Source organism: Chiloscyllium punctatum, chromosome 26 (genome assembly GCF_047496795.1).
Source record: "Chiloscyllium punctatum isolate Juve2018m chromosome 26, sChiPun1.3, whole genome shotgun sequence".
Classification (NCBI taxonomy): domain Eukaryota; kingdom Metazoa; phylum Chordata; class Chondrichthyes; order Orectolobiformes; family Hemiscylliidae; genus Chiloscyllium; species Chiloscyllium punctatum.
In genome coordinates this window covers 80,118,364-80,137,246 of record NC_092764.1, presented here as the reverse complement: position 1 = coordinate 80,137,246, position 18,883 = coordinate 80,118,364, and the positions used below count along the sequence as shown (strand labels likewise).

Below are 18,883 nucleotides of genomic sequence, written 5' to 3'. Positions count from 1 at the left end.
TGCTCGATTCCCCCCTCAGCCACCCACTTAAAACTTTCCCAGAAGTCCTTTGCTCCTCCCTCGCACCTCTCAGGTTCTCTCAGATGTAATGATAAATGGAGCTGAGGAAAACGTGACCTCACCTGGCAGTGTGCCAGCAAGAAGCTTTTGACATGTACAGTTGAGGGAGTTAACATTCTGTGCAGTAAGACCTGGGATTTGATACTGCCCCCATCCCTCCCTTCCACCCCCAACACCATGGTGCAAAGGACCAGTCACTTACTGCTTTCTGAGGCTGTGGACAGTACATTGGGTGGTATGAGGGTTGGCTGACTGGACTGTTTTCCTGATGAGGGCTGGTGAGTTGCTGCACTGCCTTGTCAGGCAACACAGAGACCTTTTATCTGCAGATTTGGGAGTACGCAGTGTGGCAGTCACAGCTGGACTGTCAAACCCAGGCACCAAGTGTGGGAGGCCGAGGATAATTAACAGAGCTGCTTTCTGAAACAGAAATGCCTACAATAAGTCAGGCTCGATTAAAGGTATAAAGAATATGCCACAGCATTCAGGAGAGGGAGTGGGAATTGTAATTAGTCTGCTTATTCAACCGAGAGCACTTGTTGTGAAAGGTGGAGGAACAGTTGGCTGTCGAAGGCTTTCACATTTAGTTACCGGATGTACCCAGAGCAGGAAGGGCCTGTGGAAATATCAGGTGTTGAATGAGCCTGAAAACTGAAACTCAGAGCTCCAATGTGCTGTGCTGGGATTTGAACTTAAATGTTTTTCATGGATTCTTACAGCACATCCTGTTCAGACCATGGGTTTAGTGAAGGCCATGGGTACATTTTGGCTGTCGTCATTAGTGTTCCTTATTGCCGTTTACCGTAAGACCATGTGGAGTCGGAACAGGAGGAGGCTGTTTGGCCCCTAGAGCCTGCTCCACCATTTTAAAGAATCACAGCTAATCCAACATTCCTGAGTTTTCCCATAACCCTTGGTTACTTACACATTGGAGTGGTGGAGGCTGATTGGCAATGGTGAGTCACTGATCTTTCACTCCACAGGACTTGATTTGAATTCAGTCTGGTCAATCGGATATTCTTCCTCTGTTTCGGCTCTTGTGGCGTCCGGTTGACTGGAGAGTAGCAGATTGCTCTTAGGGATGGCTCAAAAAAAAAATCATGTAACATATGTTGGCACTAAATCTCACTCAGTCTATTTAGTCAGTGATCCAGGAAAGTTGCTAATGGCAATTGTAGGTGAGTCGTAAATTCATACAACACAGAAACAGACACTTTGATCTAATTTGTCCATGCCGACCAAGTTTCCTAAACTAAACCAGTCCCATTTGCCTGCATTTGGCCCATATCCCTCCTATTCATGTACCTGCCCAAATGTCTTTTAAATGTTGTATCTGTACATTTCCTCTGGTAGTTCATTCCAATGAACACACCACCCTCTGTGTGGAAAGAGTTGACCCTGAACTCCCTTTTACCCTTGCTCCACCCCCTCCTCACCTTAACCCAATGCCCCCTAGTTCTGAATTTCCCTGCCCTACAGAAAGGCCTTTGCTATTCACCTTATCACTGCCCCTCATGATTTTACAGCGTGAGGTTAAGCATTCTCTTGGCTTAATTTAAACCTTTTTTTTGCTTTATTTCCCTAAGTAACTGGTATTAATATGTAATGCTCCAGTGCACCAGTGTTACACTACTTTGTTTCATTTTCCTATCCCTGATCTGACCAAATTGTTGCAACTGTCTCACAGTTCTGAGGTGGCATTCCCTTCAATAATAAGGTTCAATTTCCTCAGGGTCTTCCTGCAAAAGTCTGACTGGCGGTGTGCTTACCTGAATCATTACGGCATATAAAAAAGCGACTGGGTTTGACCAAACTCGGACATTAAAATAGTAAGCTTGTGACAGCACAGGAGAAGGAAATCATCCGGTCCAATGTACAAGAAACCTGTTTTTCAAAATGTCAAAGTGGATTCATTTCTGATATTGTGTCCATGAGCATCAGTATATTTAAAAAGTAAAAATAAAGAAGTGGTGAATTGGGAGGAAAATATCCTCTCGACATCAGCTACACTCAATCTCCTGATGCTGCCTGGCTTACTGTGTTCTTCCAGCCTCCTGCTTGTCTACCTTGGATTCCAGCATCTGCAGGGTTTTTTTTGTCTCTAACCACGTTCAACCTATAAGCTATATATAGAAGCTAAATGAGCATATGGCCATGTATACTTGTGACAGAGTTTAATCAGTATGCCAGTCCCTTTATTTCATTTATGTCATTTGATCTAAGACTCAGATCAGTTGTCAACTCTTGAGCATTTTTTTTTGTCAACGCTTGGAGCTGAGTTGGGAAAGGATTCATATTTCTCTGTACGTGAAATACTTTTAGTGACCGATGCATGTGTTTTGATCCGCACTGTATTCCCCTGTTGGTCAGTGTGTGCATATATGTAAGAGGTAGCCACGCTGGTTTCAGTGACCTCTCTGTTTTGTCTGTTTTGCAGTGGCTGAGGATGGATTCTGTAGCTCCGGCCTGGGTGGGCAGTGTGTTTCTCTTCATCCATTCCGATGAAATGGATCTTTCAGCCATGTACAAGGAACCCCAGCTACGCCTGAAAATTTATAAAGCCCTGAAACTGACACTTGCAGGTAAGTTTCAACCTACAGGTTGTCCCTTACATTGCTGACCTTCATTTCCCGTGCCAGTTATTAGCAATAAGCTGGACTGCAAACTGCATTTCACTGGAGCGTACTGAGTATTGTAAATGTTGCTAAGAAAAGGACTAAGAGGTTCATTCAATGAACTAAAAATAATCCATCAATCAGTCCAGATATGACTCCACTTTCTAAGGAGCTTTATTGAGAAAATTAAACCATCAAAATATGTCATATAATAGATTTTTAACATCTCACAAATCTTTGTTTCAGCTCGGATACCTAAATTTGTTAAAGCTTATGTTGTTAGAGTATTGGATCCCACGAACTATCTACCCCATTTCCAATACAACACTCCAAAAAGCCTATGCTGATGTGTACAACAAGCAGTGTTGTATGAGGGGGAGGGAAGGTTGTGATTGGTTTGGCTTTTTTTCTCCATTACTCTGCATGGGGCAGCACGGTGGCTCAGTGGTTAGCACTGCTGCCTCACAGTACCAGGGACGCAGTTTAATTCCAGCCTCTAGCAACTCTCTGTGTGGAGTTTGCACTTTCTCCCCATATCTGCTCAGGTTTCTTCCCACAGTCCAAAGATGTGCAGGGTAGGCAGATTGACCATGGGAAATACAGGGACAAGGGAGGAGGGTGAATCTGGGTGGGATATCCGTTGGAGAGTTGATGTAGACTTGTTGGGCTGAATGGCCTGTTTCCCCACTGATATTCTCCACTTTTCTCTGATATTCTCATCATGTCCACAATTTCTATGTTTGTTGAATTATCTGAAGTGAATACGTGCTAATGATTGATGAGGTTGTGTCCACAGACTTTCATTCCTTGATATAAAACATTTTTACCCATTTGAGAAACATTAAAAAGCAACATTTAATGGGCACTAATTCACCTGAATATGTAGGTAGCACATTGCCAAATGTGAGCTGTGGGACATGTATCCAGGAGTGCGAACAGGAAAATTAACATTGGTGGTTTGTGCATCCCTGTTGACATCTCCCTTTTTACTTGCAAGACATGGAATCTCCTGAGAGAAGTGGAAAGTCAAGTAAATTATATGTGAGAATTTTCCCCCTAACATCTGTAGACATTTGGAGCTTACTGAGGAAATGAATCTGGCCCTCGTTAACGTCATTCATTACGTTCCTCTCAGGAATGGTGATCGATGTCCCAGGAAGAACAAGTCCAGCTTTCCATTGAAGAATTTGGATGAAGTGGCATTGCCATATGAGTGGGCAGCCCATTCCAGTGTTTGCCATTTACTGGGACAATATCCAAGTCATGATGTGTAACCCAGTGTGTCTTTTTTATCAGTTGAGATTGTGACACCCTCCCCATTTCCACCCCCCCAAAACCCACCATCCCTCCTAACCTTCAAACCCAAACACTATCATCATGTACCCTTAAATCAGATCACCTCAGAGTTTACACATCTCTTGACATATAAAGACCTGGTTCTGAGCCCATCTAGGTGATTAAGATTTCTTAAACTAAGATTCAACCTCCCTCCAACCTTACCCCAAGCTTCAAGATCATCGCTTTGTGAGGATGCCAAATTTTGAAAAAGAAATGGGCAGAAGGAAGACAAATAATGAAGAGTTAAGGGCATTTTTCATTTCAGAGTATCATACAGCTTGGTCCCAGAGCTTCCTGTGCAGATTAATAAGCTGAGGCCTCAGAGGGACGTCGTGCTGTCAAAATTTTGACTTGCAACAAAAATAGGAGTTATAATTAATTCTTTAGACAATCAAAGGAAGAAACAAGGGGTTGGAAGATAGAAGAATGGTCTTTAAAAAAAATGGCAGATGGAATTTTATATCAGTAAGTATGAGGTGATAATTACTTTGTGACAGTAATTTTTTTTTCTGAAAAGAAATGATGGCCCATTAGAGACAGCACCTTGAATTGTTAGTGGAAGTGAAATAATCCTGTCAAACTCTAAATTTAATCATGAAGTGTTAAATGTAAAAAACCAAAAGGTCATGATGAACTTGTGGGAAAAGATCCGAGGAGAAGGAAAGATCTTTATTCTTCAGCTATGAAGAAGGACTTGGTAAATTGCAATTTCTTTAATCACTGGTCCAGATGTTACTGGGTAACTTAATTGACATTTGTCAAGCTGTGAAGAATATGACTGGGTAGATGTAAATAATTGGAGAGGGGTAGAGATACACCTTTGTGACCTCTAGATTTGACTATGCCAAAATGTCTTGACCAGCCTGTCATTTGTCCTCCTGCCCATATCTGAACTTACACCCAAATCTTGTTCACCAATGACTTCTCTATTCAGTGACCTATATCCTGATTAAATAGTGCCTTTTTTTTAACTTTGTTCAATCTCTTTCTTGTTTTCAAACCTCTCATGGCTCTTGCCTCTTTATACCTCATCTTCTAACTCCATAACCTTCTGGGATATCAGTATGCATCAAATTGTGGTCTTTTGAGCATCCCCGACATTAGTAACTCCCTTTCTTGGCGACCGCGCCTTCAGATTCTAAGGCCCTAAACTTTGAAATTCCCTCCCTCTGCTTCTCCATCTCTCTACCTCTTTTCCTCTAAGAGATTCCATTTAAAAACTACCTGTTTGAAGGGCAGCACGGTGACTCAGTGCTGCTGCCTCACAGCGCCAGGGACATGGGTTCGATTCTACTGTTCGATTCTCCTCCAGGTGCTCTGGTTTCCTCCCACAGTTCAAAGATGTGCAGGTTAAGTGGATTGGCTATGGTAAATTGTCCACAGTGTCCAGGAATGTGGAGGCTCAGTGGATTAGCAGGAAATGCAGGGTTACAAGGATAGGGTAGGGGAGTGGTCTGGGTGGGATGCTCTTCAGAGGGTCAGTGTGGACTCAATGGACTGAGTGGTCTGCTTCCACACTGTAGGGATTCTGAGTGCCTCACCTTTCCAATATCTTTGTGTCTTGCAGCTGTATTTTGTTAGACAATGTGCTAATGAAGTCACTTGGATCTTTTACTAGATTAAAGGTGCTCCATAAATACAACATGTGGTTGTTGTTAAATATGAGGTTTAGAACAGAAAACAAGAGGAAACCTCTTCACACAGAGTTATGAGACTGTGGAATTCACTTGCAATTTTACTGTTTTGTGATAGAAATGTAAATATTCAAGTTTAGACTCAAAAAGTTATTGCAGGAACGTGGGTCCAGGCTGAATAAATGAGATTGAAACCACTTAATCTTTGAATAATGTGAACTGGTTGGGCCAGACTTTGCTTTCATTTTATAACTTTTATACGTTACTATCAGCTCAATGAATAAAAACTCCTTTATTTACAATTCAATGAAGCAAATTATATATGCATTCACCCTACATTGTGGGAGTGTCTGCATGGTTAATAATATCATGTAATTTTTTGCAGATGCCGCTGGCAGTTCCGGAGGTGTCGAAATCCTGAAAATTTACGGCAGTGGCTTTGGACTCGAGCTGAAATTTACAGAAGAAAGGAAATGCAAGAATTTTCTTCACAATTACAGAAATGACAAACTCCAGCAGGCTTTAGTGTACCATTTCAGAAACCAATCAATACCCAACTTCACTTGTAGTACAGAGCTTAAGGCTGGCACAGTGACATTGGATGACATCCTGGAAAATCCAGAAGACTGTCTGAGGCATATCAAAGAGAACGAGGTGGGTGTAGAATCCTACCACACAGAAAGGGGCCCTTTGGTGTATCAGTCTTGTATCAGCTCTTTTAAATCATCATTTTAAGTTCTCTGCCCAAATGTAGGTGCAATCCACACTGTTGCATCCTCTATCAGGGTCAAGGCCTGAATCCACTCCAACTGGAACAGAAATGAAACCCCGTACTGTTGGCACCAGTCCAATCCACACCAGCCATCCAGGCAACTGAGACCATTATTACCTTGGTCCAATATGTGCCTTTACGTGCAGGATGTAGTCTGAACAGTGGACAGTGATTGGAGAGATCCCAATTTCCTTTCCATCACATGGCTGATCAAATATCACTCTCTTGCTGCCTGGAGTTGGCATGCATTAGAATGATTCACAAGTAATAGTCACTCTGCAGCTTCCTTGGCCATCAATTTCTGGAGGGGGGCTTGAACTTGGACCTTCTCACTCGGGCAGGGAATCTCCCCAGTGTACCACCACAAGGCGACAACTTATTTTTAATGAGCTGTCCCATTTTGGCCCACGTTCCTGGTGACTCTGCAAATGAGTTCTCTTTGAGGACATTTCTAGTTGCCTTTTGAAAGCTCTAACACTCTTGTCTGTCTCTGAAAAACACACGACATGAGAGCATTTATCCTCACTTCCCTTTGGTTTATTTTCTAATTATTTTAAATCCGTGATCTCTGGTGATCAACCCCATTTACCAGAGAAAGCAGTCTCACCTCTTTGATCCTTCAAAACCAGTTATAACTTTTGAATGTTTTTATTATGCCTTCCCTAAGGACAGCAGTCCCTGTTCCTTGAATTTTTGTATTACGTGATTGAAGCCTGGCATCCCCCATAAGGTCCTGATCAATTTTCTTTTTACCCCCATCAAGGCCTTGTCATGCTCCTATGTTATGGTGCTCAGAATTCTGCACAATATCTGAGCTGAGACATAGCCCTAGATTTATAAAGGTTTGCCCTGATTGCCTTGATTTTACGTTCAATTTACCTACTTACCATAAATTTATATGGATGAAAAGGCTGATGCATCTATCAGCTGGGGCCAAGTGTAAATAGTATTACATCAAAGTCAGAAAATCCCATTCTGGAGACACATGTAGGAAACCTGGACTGACACTCCAGTGAAATGAATTCTACATTTTCAGAGATGCCATTTCTCAGAAGAGATTTCCAGCAGGATGTAACTGAACTATTGGTACTCTTGAAAATTGCAAGGTATCTCTCTTCACTATTTATTCATCAATCAACAATAATAAAACAGGAGATCTGGTCATTATCCCCCTGCTATATGTGACACCTTGCTGAATGCAAACTGTCACATTTAAAATGCTTCGGCAGTGATTATTCTTGTTGCTTAATAATTTTGAATCTGCTTTCTGTCCCTCGAGCGCGTGGTCACACCAACTTTAAATATCTTGGACCGCTGTAGTGTTAGTTCTAATTTTTATACAAATTTTATATTTCAGCCTAACCACCTCCGTGACGATGAAGTTTCCAGATTGGAAGAAGACATCAGACGACTGGTCCTCGAATATAGTTCAAGCTGCCAGAGCTCCGAGACACACTGCAGTGTTAATTCAAAAACCCCAACAGCAGCCTCAACCCTTTCACCAATCTCACCACCTTCAATCTTGCCATCTTCAATCCAAGCCAATGGAAGCCCTTTGTACTCGACTGACCGTTTTGAATTTCAAGGTGTTTTATTTGGTGAGTGCTGAGCTCCAGGTGTGCAGTTACTGGAAATGACCTGCAAAAGAATGAAGAGCCACAGCTATCATTCTGACTTGGTTGGATTGGCACGTGTCAACGATCCACAGGACTTTTATATGCTATTTTCTTTCTAGTGCCCTGTCCTTCAATCTTGGTTTTATTTCCATGTATGCATATGTTAGTCTAAATTAGCTACTCGCGACTGAGCTTTGGAGAGCATCCTTGGTGATTGGGGTCCTGAAATCCAGGCGTCAGTATTTTCATGTGTAGTGTAGTGACTGAGAGAAAGAGCTGCTCCTTAGCTTTGATGTTGGGCTGTATGTTTTAAATATGCTTTGATTTTTGGAGGCATGTCTGTAACCGTGTTCAGAAGTATTTTCTTTCATGGTTGCTAAACTCACTAAACTAACAAAGTTAGGTTAGGTATTCTTTAATGGATGTTATCAAATTTTCAGCAAACATCCAGAATGTAGAAAATGCTTCATTAGCACTCCATACATCATCTTAAACATTCACTCCTTTCAATGTTGGCACAACATGGCTACAGCCTCTAAAGCCTCTATTAGATACCCCGTAGCAAGTCAACAAGGGTTCTTTGGCAAATCCTTCAAACCTGCCACCTCTGCAGTCTCAAAGGGTGAGGGTAGCAGATGCATGGACAAAGCAGCATCTCCAAGCTCTCCTTCAAGTTGGTGACAATCCATTACTGTTACTACTTCATCTTCAAAACCATAACTGCCCTCTAGATTAGATTAGATTAGATTCCCTACAGTGTGGAAACAAGCCCTTCAGCCTAACACGCCCACACCTACCCTCCAAAGAATAACCCACTCAGGCTCATTTCCCTCTGACTAATGCACAGCAGCTCTCTATCCCCCCTCCCATGAGAACATTAGAGATTGGGGCAATGAACGCTTACTTTCTAGGCAACACCCTGATCCTCTGAATGGAATAAAGAAGAAAACAAATGAGCGAATCCACGCAAGTTATTTTTCTCCTTTTTGGTCAGTCTCTGTGTAGCATGGTGAAGGCAACAGGCACAGGATGTGAACTAGTTTCAAGGCTGTTGTGAATGCTGTTTTGAGCTTGCAATAGGAGTAGAAGTGGGGGAATTAATTTATTGCTCTGTCTTTGGCCTGTCTGAGCACAGTATCTGAGTTAAATGTACGGTGCATCTGCTGTAATTCAGTCAGATTCTATAAGCAGTCTGCATCTCGTATGAACCAAAATCTGTGGCTTTACAGATATCATTTTGTGATAGTATGCTCCAGAGACTACCTTTCTCATTGTAACTCTGCAAGTCTGACACAGTTATCTTACCACTTTATTAGTTGGCAAATAAAATGTAATCTGACCAAAGCACGACAGTTAAAATTAATCCTAGATTTATTTCCAATAAATGATTAAACAGTAGCAGTGAGACATGGTAAGCGACTTGAAGTTCTACACTAAAGATATATCGGAAACCAGAAGAGGTGAATATCTGAGTTCCTGACTTACCTTTCACCAGACTGAAAGCTATAGAAACTGTCTGAGCAGAAGTGGTAGCATTATGGTGTTGGTCGCTGTTTCTGCCCAGATGTCAGAGCTAACACTAGCACATATTAAATAGCTGTTATTGTGGAAAACGCTGTTGTATTATTTTTAAGAGTGTCTGAAGATATGTTTCAGCAAAACATTTTGCACATTTTCGAGCAAAGGTAACTTTATTTGTCGTATTGTACAATTTAGACTTTATCTAAATAATTTAGTGGTGCCTCAGGCTGAGGGCCATAAGACTTTTTACACTTTTTTCATTCCATTTCGTTATAGTCCTCAGAGTTGTGAAACTAAGTGTTGTCAAGAAGGTTACGTCGTCTGTCATCAGACTAAAAATGTATCATGTTATATATTTTGGATTCTTTTATATTGTTGCAATAACCAATTGATGATTTTTCCGTTCAGCTGAATTTCCTTTTATTTCTGTGCTCTCACAAACTTGATTGAGTTTTTTGAAGAAGTAACAAAGAACATTGGTGAGGACAAAGCAGTAGATGTGATCTATATGGCTGGCTCAAAGGTAGAAGACGGAGAGTGGTGGTGGAGGGTTGTTTTTCAGACTGGAGGCCTGTGACCAGTGGAGTACCACAAGGATTGGTGCTGGGTCCTCTACTTTTTGTCATTTACATAAATGATTCGGATGCAAGCATAAAAGGTACAGTTAGTAAGTTTGCAGATGACACCAAAATTGGAGGTGTGGTGGACAGCAAAGAGGGTTACCTCCGATTACAACAGGATCTGGACCAGATGGGCCAATGGGCTGAGAAGTGGCAGATGGAGTTTAGTTCAGATAAATGTGAGGTGCTGCATTTTGGGAAAGCAAATCTTAGCAGGATTTATACACTTAATGCTAAGGTCCTAGGGAGTGTTGCTAAACAAAGAGACCTTGGAGTGAAGGTTAATAGCTCCTTGAAAGTGGAATCGCAGGTAGATAGGATAGTAAAGAAGGTGTTTGGTATGCTTTCCTTTATTAGTCAGAGTATTGAGTACAGGAGGTGGGAGGTCATGTTGCGGCTGTACAGGACATTGGTTCGGCCACTGTTGGAGTATTGCGTGCAATTCTGGTCTCCTTCCTATCGGGAAGATGTTGTGAAACTTGAAAGGGTTCAGAAAAGATTTACAAGGATGTTGCCAGGGTTGGAGGATTTAAGCTATAGGGAGAGGCTGAACAGGCTGAGGCTGTTTTCCCTGGAGCATCGGAGGCTGAGGGGTGACCTTTTAGAGGTTTACAAAATTATGAGGAGCATGGATAGGGTAAATAGACAAAGTCTTTTCCCTGGGGTCAGGGAGTCGAGAACTAGAGGGCATAGGTTTAGGGTGAGAGGGAAAAGATATAAAAGAGACCTGCGGGGCAACTTTTTCACACAGAGGGTGGTACGTGTATGGAATGAGCTGCCAGAGGATGTGGTGGAGGCTGGTACAATTGCAACATTTAAGTGGCATTTGGATGGGTATATGAATAGGAAGGGTTTGGAGGGATATGGGCTGGATGCTGGCAGGTGGGACTAGATTGGGTTGAGATATCTGGTCGGCATGGACGGGTTAGACCGAAGGGTCTGTTTCCATGCTGTACATCTCTATGACTATGACTCTATGTTACCTGTCTTGAATATTGGACACAGGGAGTTTTTAAAAAACTATTGTTCCTCTCACTTTTTATTCCTTTGTTTGGTGGGGGTGGGGGTGTGCCTCTAGCTTTATCACTCTTCCCCATAAGTGGAATTATTCTCCATGTCCGCTCTGGCAACACATTTCAATAGCTGAGAGATTACTATTAGACAACCTCTCCATTTTTCTCTTCTCAAGGGAAAAAGTCCCCACCTTGTTCATTCTAGGGACCAAAGATGAGCTTACCAACATCCACGTTGTTAGTTTCCCTTTTTGATCCAGAGTGTTGAGGTTCACGTTAGCATTTCTTTTTTCAAGAAAAAGACTGGATAGACTGGGGTGTGAGAGGTGACCTCATACAAGTTTATAAAATAATGAGAGATGTAATTAGAGTTGATGCTAGTTGTCTTTTCCCGAAGATGGGGAATTTCAAGACGAGGGGGCATGTTTTTAAGGTGAGAGGAGAGAGATTTTACAAGGACCTCAGAGGCAAATCTTTTACATGGAGGGTGGTTTGTGTGTGGAATGAACTTCCTGAGGAAGTGCCCTCTCTGTGTCAGCCTCTCCCTGCCAGGCCAAGGTACAGTTACAAAGTTGAAAAGACAGTTGGATGGATACATGAGTAGGAAAGATTAGGAGGGATATGGGTCAGGAGCAGACAGGTGGAAATAATTTAATTTGGGATTATGTTCAGCATGGACTGGTTGGATGGTAGGGTCTGCTTCCATGCTGTATGACTCTATGATGAAATCTACTGATGTTGTGTTTTGCTGCACTATGCATTGGGTTACCCAGGTGATTGGCACATTCTCCCTCTCTGGCGCCACCAAGTTTCTCATTGGGAGCAACCCATCTTATATGTAATAAAACCGATTTTAAAAACAATTGAATTTGAATCACCCAGCTTCAGAAAAACGAATCAATGTCTTGTTTTTTTTTCACGCTAGATGACCGTGTTTTAACTTCGCAAGATCATTTCACCTTTGCCAAAACTGTGGGTAGGAAGTGGAAGGAGGTTGGCCGCTTGTTAAAGAAAAGCTGCCGAGGTCTTCGGGATCCTGCCATTGACAATATCGCTTTTGAGTACGAACGGGAAGGATTGTATGAACAAGCATATCAACTGCTGCTCAAGTTTATGCAGTGCGAAGGGAGGAAAGCAACAATGAGTAGGCTGGTCAAGGTTTTGGAGGAAACTGAACTGGTGGGAGTTGCTGAGCAGTTGCTGGACACCTCGAGTAGTTAAGAAGGAAGTGACTGCATCCTAAGGAAAGTTGGAATATTTTATGGTGAGGTGTAAAACTGAAGGGAAATTGTGGGAAGGTAAAGAGTTTTATTACTTGTATTAAAATTAATCATTTTGCCTGAGCAAATGTATTTTTTAATCTGACAGAGGCAGTTGGAGGCAGTCCACTTCCTTCAGAATTCAAAGACACTTATTTTTTTAAATAATCTCTGAATCTAGTTCTCATCTTTGCATATGCATATTTTAATACATGCTATGTAGTATTTTCCACATTGATTTGCAAGCCAAAATCTGTATTAATTATGAGATAGCACAAGTATTTCTTTAAGTAATCAAATATTTTCAGAAATGCTTATTTTGAGTCTTTTTAACGCTTAATGTTATGAAAAATGACTAATTTGAGATCTCCAATGTAAACTTTGGCATGATTTTATTTTATCATGACAGGAACCAAATTTGTTTTTTGTTTGTTCTGAATTTGTCTTAAATTGTATTGGTCCCCTTTTTACGTGCTAACACGAGCTCATCAGGTGAAAATCTCTTCTGACAATGTTGAATGGGTTTGAGCAATTCCTGGTGAACCTCTGCTTGCAGCACAGTCTTATCCCAGAATCAGCATCCGATCAACTCACCTCTCGTGCCCTCTCTGTGTCAGCCTCTCCCTGCCAGGCCAAGGGAATGATCTGATGCGATTGGGGGTTGATCGCATTGATCGGTGTAATTGTAATTGTTCTGCAGGTTTTCCTCTACAGTAGTTCTAGGCGTGGTAGTTGTTGATGTGGGGTGATCGAAGTGTCCCATGACCTCACTTTGGGTGCAAATGTTTAATTTTCTCTAAAATAACATCTTTCTGTCTCTCCCCTACTAATTAGAGCCCGCATTCAAAACATCTAAAGTCTGAGTTCTAGCAGCACCTTTGTCCTTAAGCAGGCCAGACTCTCCCTTGGATGTAGATTAGATGGGGCAGCTTGCAGTCTCAAATGTATGACTTAAAAAGCAAATGCAGCATCCCCCTGAGACTTGTACAATAGCAGCCACTCCAGGAAATTGACATATTTTGTCACCAAAAATCAGTGACTTTGACTCTGATCATCGAAAAAGAGCAGGAAACACTTGAACTCTCAATTTTCAATGCTTATGGGTCTGGATAGACAGACCTGTTCAACAATAAAGCTCACCCAACAAACAGTTCTTGAAGAACTTTTAGCCTCTCTTCTTTCGATACTCGATGAAGCATGGTAATGGTCATTCTGTAATTACTGGTAATGATTCCAGTGGTAGTTACATCTTGTTTATTGTGTTACTGTAAGGCAGCCCCTGAGGCTTTTTTGTTAAATGACTGGTAAACATTTGCCAGCAGATTGACACAGGAGACTAAACCCTAGTGTGTAATCCTGAGCTGTTTCTATTCATTCGTGTGTGTAAGAATCTCCAGTCTAGAGGGCACCATGACAATCTACTCTTACTTTGCATGATAACTAAAACTCAGTAGTTACATAAAACTGACTTCATTTGACCTTCTCTCTTGGGAAGTAATTTCTCCCTGCCCTTTGCTTCTGGTCAGAAACCATCTGAGGCTTGGGGCAGCAGACCTTTTGGTGAGTCAGGACATTGTTGGTTTCTGTCCCGCTCCAGGGAGAGACATAATGCAGGCTGACCCTTTAATGTAATACCAAGGAAGAGCTGCACTATGTAAGTTTCCTTCTTTCAATTGAGATTATAGAATCATAGAACCCCTACAGTGCAGAAGGAGGCTGTTTGGCCCACCAAGTTTACATTGACCCTCCAAACAGAAACCCACACAGACCCAGTCCCTGACTGTTGGAGGAGACCAGAGCACCCGTAGGAAACTCACATAGATTTGGAGAGAATGTGCAAACTCCATACAGATAGCTGCACGAGGCTGGATTCGAACCAGGGTTCCTGGCACTGTGAGTCAGCAGTGCTAACCACTGAGCCACGTGCCACCCTTAAGATATTAAGCAAGGTCTCTAAGGGTCCTCTAGCATTATTGGTGGTAGAAAATGGAAATTTTTCTGCTGTCCTGTTCAATACGTATCCCTCAGCCAAGATTGCTAAAACAGTTTGTTTAGTCCTATTCTCATTGTCATTTGTGGGAGCCTACTGTGCTCAATCTGACTGCCACATTTCCTGTATTGTAGCAATGGCCATACTTTTAAAAATAAAACTTTATTGGCTGTTTAGTACTTTGCAACATCCTGAGGTTGTCAACAGTGCTGTGGAAATGCACATCATTTCTTCCTTTGGACATATTATGTTATATCAGTTGGTTGCCTGTGCCTTTGAGATGTATTAGAAAAGACAGTCATGACTGTGCTCCAGTTTATCCTTCGCTCTGAGATGAAAGCTGTTTGTGTTCTGACCTCTTCAATGACATCCAGAATCTGTATCAAACGTTCATTATACATCGATGAAAACTAAAGCTGTCCCTGCTTCAACACTGTCTTGACCCCAAATAAATTAGGACTCTGTACAACAACAAAGTGACACATTCTAGCTCCAGGCATCTCATGGCATTTCTCGCTCAGTTTGTCAACTACGTGCAAGTTTTCAACATTGACCCCAGACTGTTGCTGCCCAAACTTATTTTTCAATGAACCCAAAATAACATAACAGAAAGTAGACCATTGCTCTGGGCTGGGCCTCGATCCAAATCCCAAAGGGGAAAGGCCAGTGGCCTTTCTTTTGTCAGTTTATTCATGGAATGAGGGCATTAGGTGTCAACCACATTGCTGTGGGTCTGGGGTCACATGTAGGCCAGACCAGGTAAGGATGGCAGTTTCCTTCCCTAAAGGGCATTAGTGAACCAGATGTTTTTTTTCCAATAATCAGCAATGCATTAATGTTCATCTTAATTAGACTCTTAATTTCAGATTTGTTTTATTATTAAATTCAAAGTCTACCATCTGTTGTGATGGTATTCAAACTCTGGTCTCCAGAACACTATCTGGGTCTTTGGCATAATAAATCCAGTGATAATACACAAGGCCATCACCTCTCTGTTTAGTGTCCAACTGTTTAAAGACATACCTCTAAGACATTTGATGATTTAGTTGGAAATTTCAAATCTTTGTCTTTATCCTTTTGTGTTAATTGTATGAGCTTCCTCATGTTTGAACTGGATGTTTTTTATAATCATTTGTTCCTATTCAAACTGTGCTGGTTTATAATTGTCTATTTCTTCCTTGTATTGTCAGTATTTAAAGTATTCATTTGAGGCTTCATCTCCAAAGCCAAGTTAATGATAGTTTTGGTATGCATGTTGTCAGTTGGTTTGTCTCATGGTAAAATGACAACTGAAAAGTAGGTGAATCATTCCATGTGTTCTTGACTGAAGGACCCCATACAGTATTCAGGAAATGCCTCAAACACACAAATCCACGTGCATGGCATATACATCTTCATTTTTGCTGCTTCCTGCTCTCGTTGTTCTAGAGTTTTCAATGTGTCTGCTGTTACATATCGCTTAGTGCTGAATCAACTGTGCAAATGCACATATTCTTTTATACAGAATTAAACAAATTTTGATTTATCAGATGGTAAATTGGAGCAGTTTCGTTTTGGCATTTCACTGTTAAAACATTGTCGTCTACCGGAGAGAACCTATGTTCAAAGTTTCACACTATCCAGACCCCTTGATCAGATCACTGCCTGTAACTCTGTCTAACCTAACCTTGACACCAACTTTCAGTATGATTTGACTTAAAAATAGTGTCAAGGATCTCCAGATGTGTGTGGCCATCTATGGTGGTCTCTTCCTCCAGCAATAAACTACAGGATCTCTGTCTGTTCTTCCATTCACTTTATTCCCATTTGTATCAGTGGTGAATCAGTTGCACTCTGCCCACAGAGTCGAAAGCTTCAAGGTTCAAGTCCCTGTCCACAACTTGAGCACAAAAGCCAAGGTTGACACTCCAGTGTAGTACTGAGGGAATGCTGCATAGTTGGAGGCCCCATCTTTCAGAGAAGACCTTAAATTGAGGGCCTGTCTGCTTATTTTGGGCGAAGCCAAAAAATCATATTATACAATTGTGAAGATCAGTAAATCAAGAACAAACATAATGATTTAAGCAAGTATTGAATGAGATAAAAAGGAACCAGACTTTGAAGACAAGAAAGGAACCGTTGGCAAATTAAGCGGATTTAATCTGGGAAATATTTAATGGTGGACTTGAGAGGCCACAGAAGGCAAATGGGGAGTATGTTCACATGCGGCGTCCATGGTGAATAGTGAGTTTAAATTAAGTGGGAAACCTGAATTATTTGTAGAGCAGATAATTAAAATGAAAGCCAAGACACAATATAAGAAAGGTAAATTAAGGCTGAGAGAGTAAATTAGGAAAAATGTATACCATATATGCATGGAGTGAACACATTAGTTGGTAAGAAAGTCTTTAAAATTTGCTGCATTGCCATTAAGAGAACACGACCTTGAAGTAGAGAGTGAGGAAATGAAAGGGATAATGAGTAAAATTTATTTTTTATCTGTACTTCTCTTACAGGAAGACAAGCTTTATGAAATAACATAAAGATTACTTTGGCTGGGGGTTCCGGTGACCATTACTCTTCCTGGTCTGCATTCTCACCAGCAAAAAGCAGGGGAAGCAAAGACAGAGGGAGACTCCCAGGATTAGTCTACTACAAGTTCTCTTAGAAATACAAGATAAAAGGCAGACCTTTAGGGATGCAGGACAAAAAGGGGCAATCCTTTGAAAGATGAGACAGTTGGCCACCCTGTTCTCTCTCACAGACTATGCTTTTATTTAAAAAAAGAACTACGATCCGACTTGTTGGGAAAAGGAAGCTTTGAAGGATCGAGGGCCTCCATCTCTCCTTGCTCGACGATGCTCACAATCAGTACCTTGTGACTTAAACGTGACAGTCCAACTTGGTAAATTTGTCTCTCCTTCAGGCAACGTATCTTGACCAATATCACAACCATGGTTATGTTATTCCAATAAGAATGATAGGAGAAATATTTAATATATATCACCATGCTTGTGAACTTGCCAAAATGCTTCAATTACAGTTAATTATTTCAAGGTGCTGCAACAATTTTATCTACATCAAGGTTTCACAATGCGATGAATGTCCAACCCATTATTTTTGTAATGTTAGTTGAGAAGAGAATGTTGACTGCATCTGCTGACTCAAATACCAGGATGATTTCCAGAGTTTTATAATTGGTGCCATAGGATTAGCAACATCCACCTGAATCACTGCAATAGGCCGCCCGCCAACTTTATTATTAGTATTGTCCCTGAAGGACTAAAAAGCCTAGCAAGACCTAACATATCCAGTTGCAATTCTATCATTGACTGTGCATCAAAGGAAGCAATGGAATGCCATGGTTTGGTCATGCTGATTGAAATCATTGATATACTACAGCTACTGAATAATAGCAAAGACCCTTTATGACTCCCAGCTTGTTGGCACTGATAGCCACTGAGAAAATGTGGGTGCTGTAAACCAGCCACTTGTCATTAGCTGACCATGCAACAAATATTCATCTACTCTTCCTTTAACTATGCAACATTCTTAGTCTTCATGGCCGTCTGTAACAAAGCATCCCATGCATACCTCTTTTTTTGTTGTGGTGAAACTTTGTTGCTGACTGACCAACCAAAGGGATAGTTTTTTCCAACTTTCCCGTTCGAATCACTTCCTAATGTTAAATACCATTACTAAATTTCTACTTTGTCTCTGCTATTCTAGCAAAATAACTTCCCATTATAAAGGTGAAAGGTGCAGAATGAAGAAAGGTATCTTTCTTTGAAATGATGTTCCCTCACCAACCCCCCTAGCTGGCTGGTACAAGAATTGAAAATACGACAATTTCTTCTGCATTTGGACTTGGGGTAAATTGTTGGTGTCCTGAAGAAGAAGCTGTTCTTTGCTGTGTTCTTATTCATTATCTGACCTGAGAATGTATGTTGAGAGCGTGATTGAAAGGAACTGCATGCCTCACCTGACTGAGGATTAATCTCTTCCATTAGTACTCCTCTTTCACAAGCTGAGTATCAGAAAATTGTTCATATTGAAACCTTTCCTCCAGAATTATCCAAAACTGGATTTGCCTGTTTCTCACGTTCCCCCCAGTGTTTCAATCTCAGCACTGTACATTCCTTACTCTCCCATCTTGTCCATCCCCTTTTATTGAAAGCTCCCCACTAGCTCTCTCTGACCTTGAACAACTTGCTGAGCTACGTTTAGCCACTTCCTCCACAGTAACTCAGTTCAGAATCTGCAACTCAATTTCAAACATATGGTGACACAGCAGGGGATTGTTATGTTTATATAGAAATACAGCTCCAGTGAGGTGGGCAGTTGGACTGTGCTGCTGATGTTCAATAGCTTATAATGCGTTCTATAGTAAGCAATATAGGCCACATGGAAATAAAAGAACTTAGTATTAAAATTTGTGACAAAGAGGGAACCTTGGGAAAGATAGA

The 18,883-nt window shown here is 41.3% G+C and overlaps 1 protein-coding gene across 3 annotated transcripts in view; it reads left to right on the top strand.

Moving 5' to 3' along the window:
- Positions 1-16,214, top strand: part of LOC140453218 (tumor necrosis factor receptor type 1-associated DEATH domain protein-like) — a 42,296-nt gene extending 26,082 nt beyond the window's left edge. For all 3 annotated transcript variants that reach the window (XM_072547782.1, XM_072547781.1, XM_072547783.1), the window contains 4 exons: positions 2,498-2,642; positions 6,033-6,301; positions 7,777-8,017; positions 12,115-16,214. In XM_072547782.1, coding sequence (XP_072403883.1) covers positions 2,507-2,642; positions 6,033-6,301; positions 7,777-8,017; positions 12,115-12,410 — 942 coding nt within the window. In that variant the 5' untranslated portion in view covers positions 2,498-2,506 and the 3' untranslated portion in view covers positions 12,411-16,214. The remainder of the gene's footprint in view (positions 1-2,497; positions 2,643-6,032; positions 6,302-7,776; positions 8,018-12,114) is intronic.
- Positions 16,215-18,883: the final 2,669 nt, after the last annotated feature.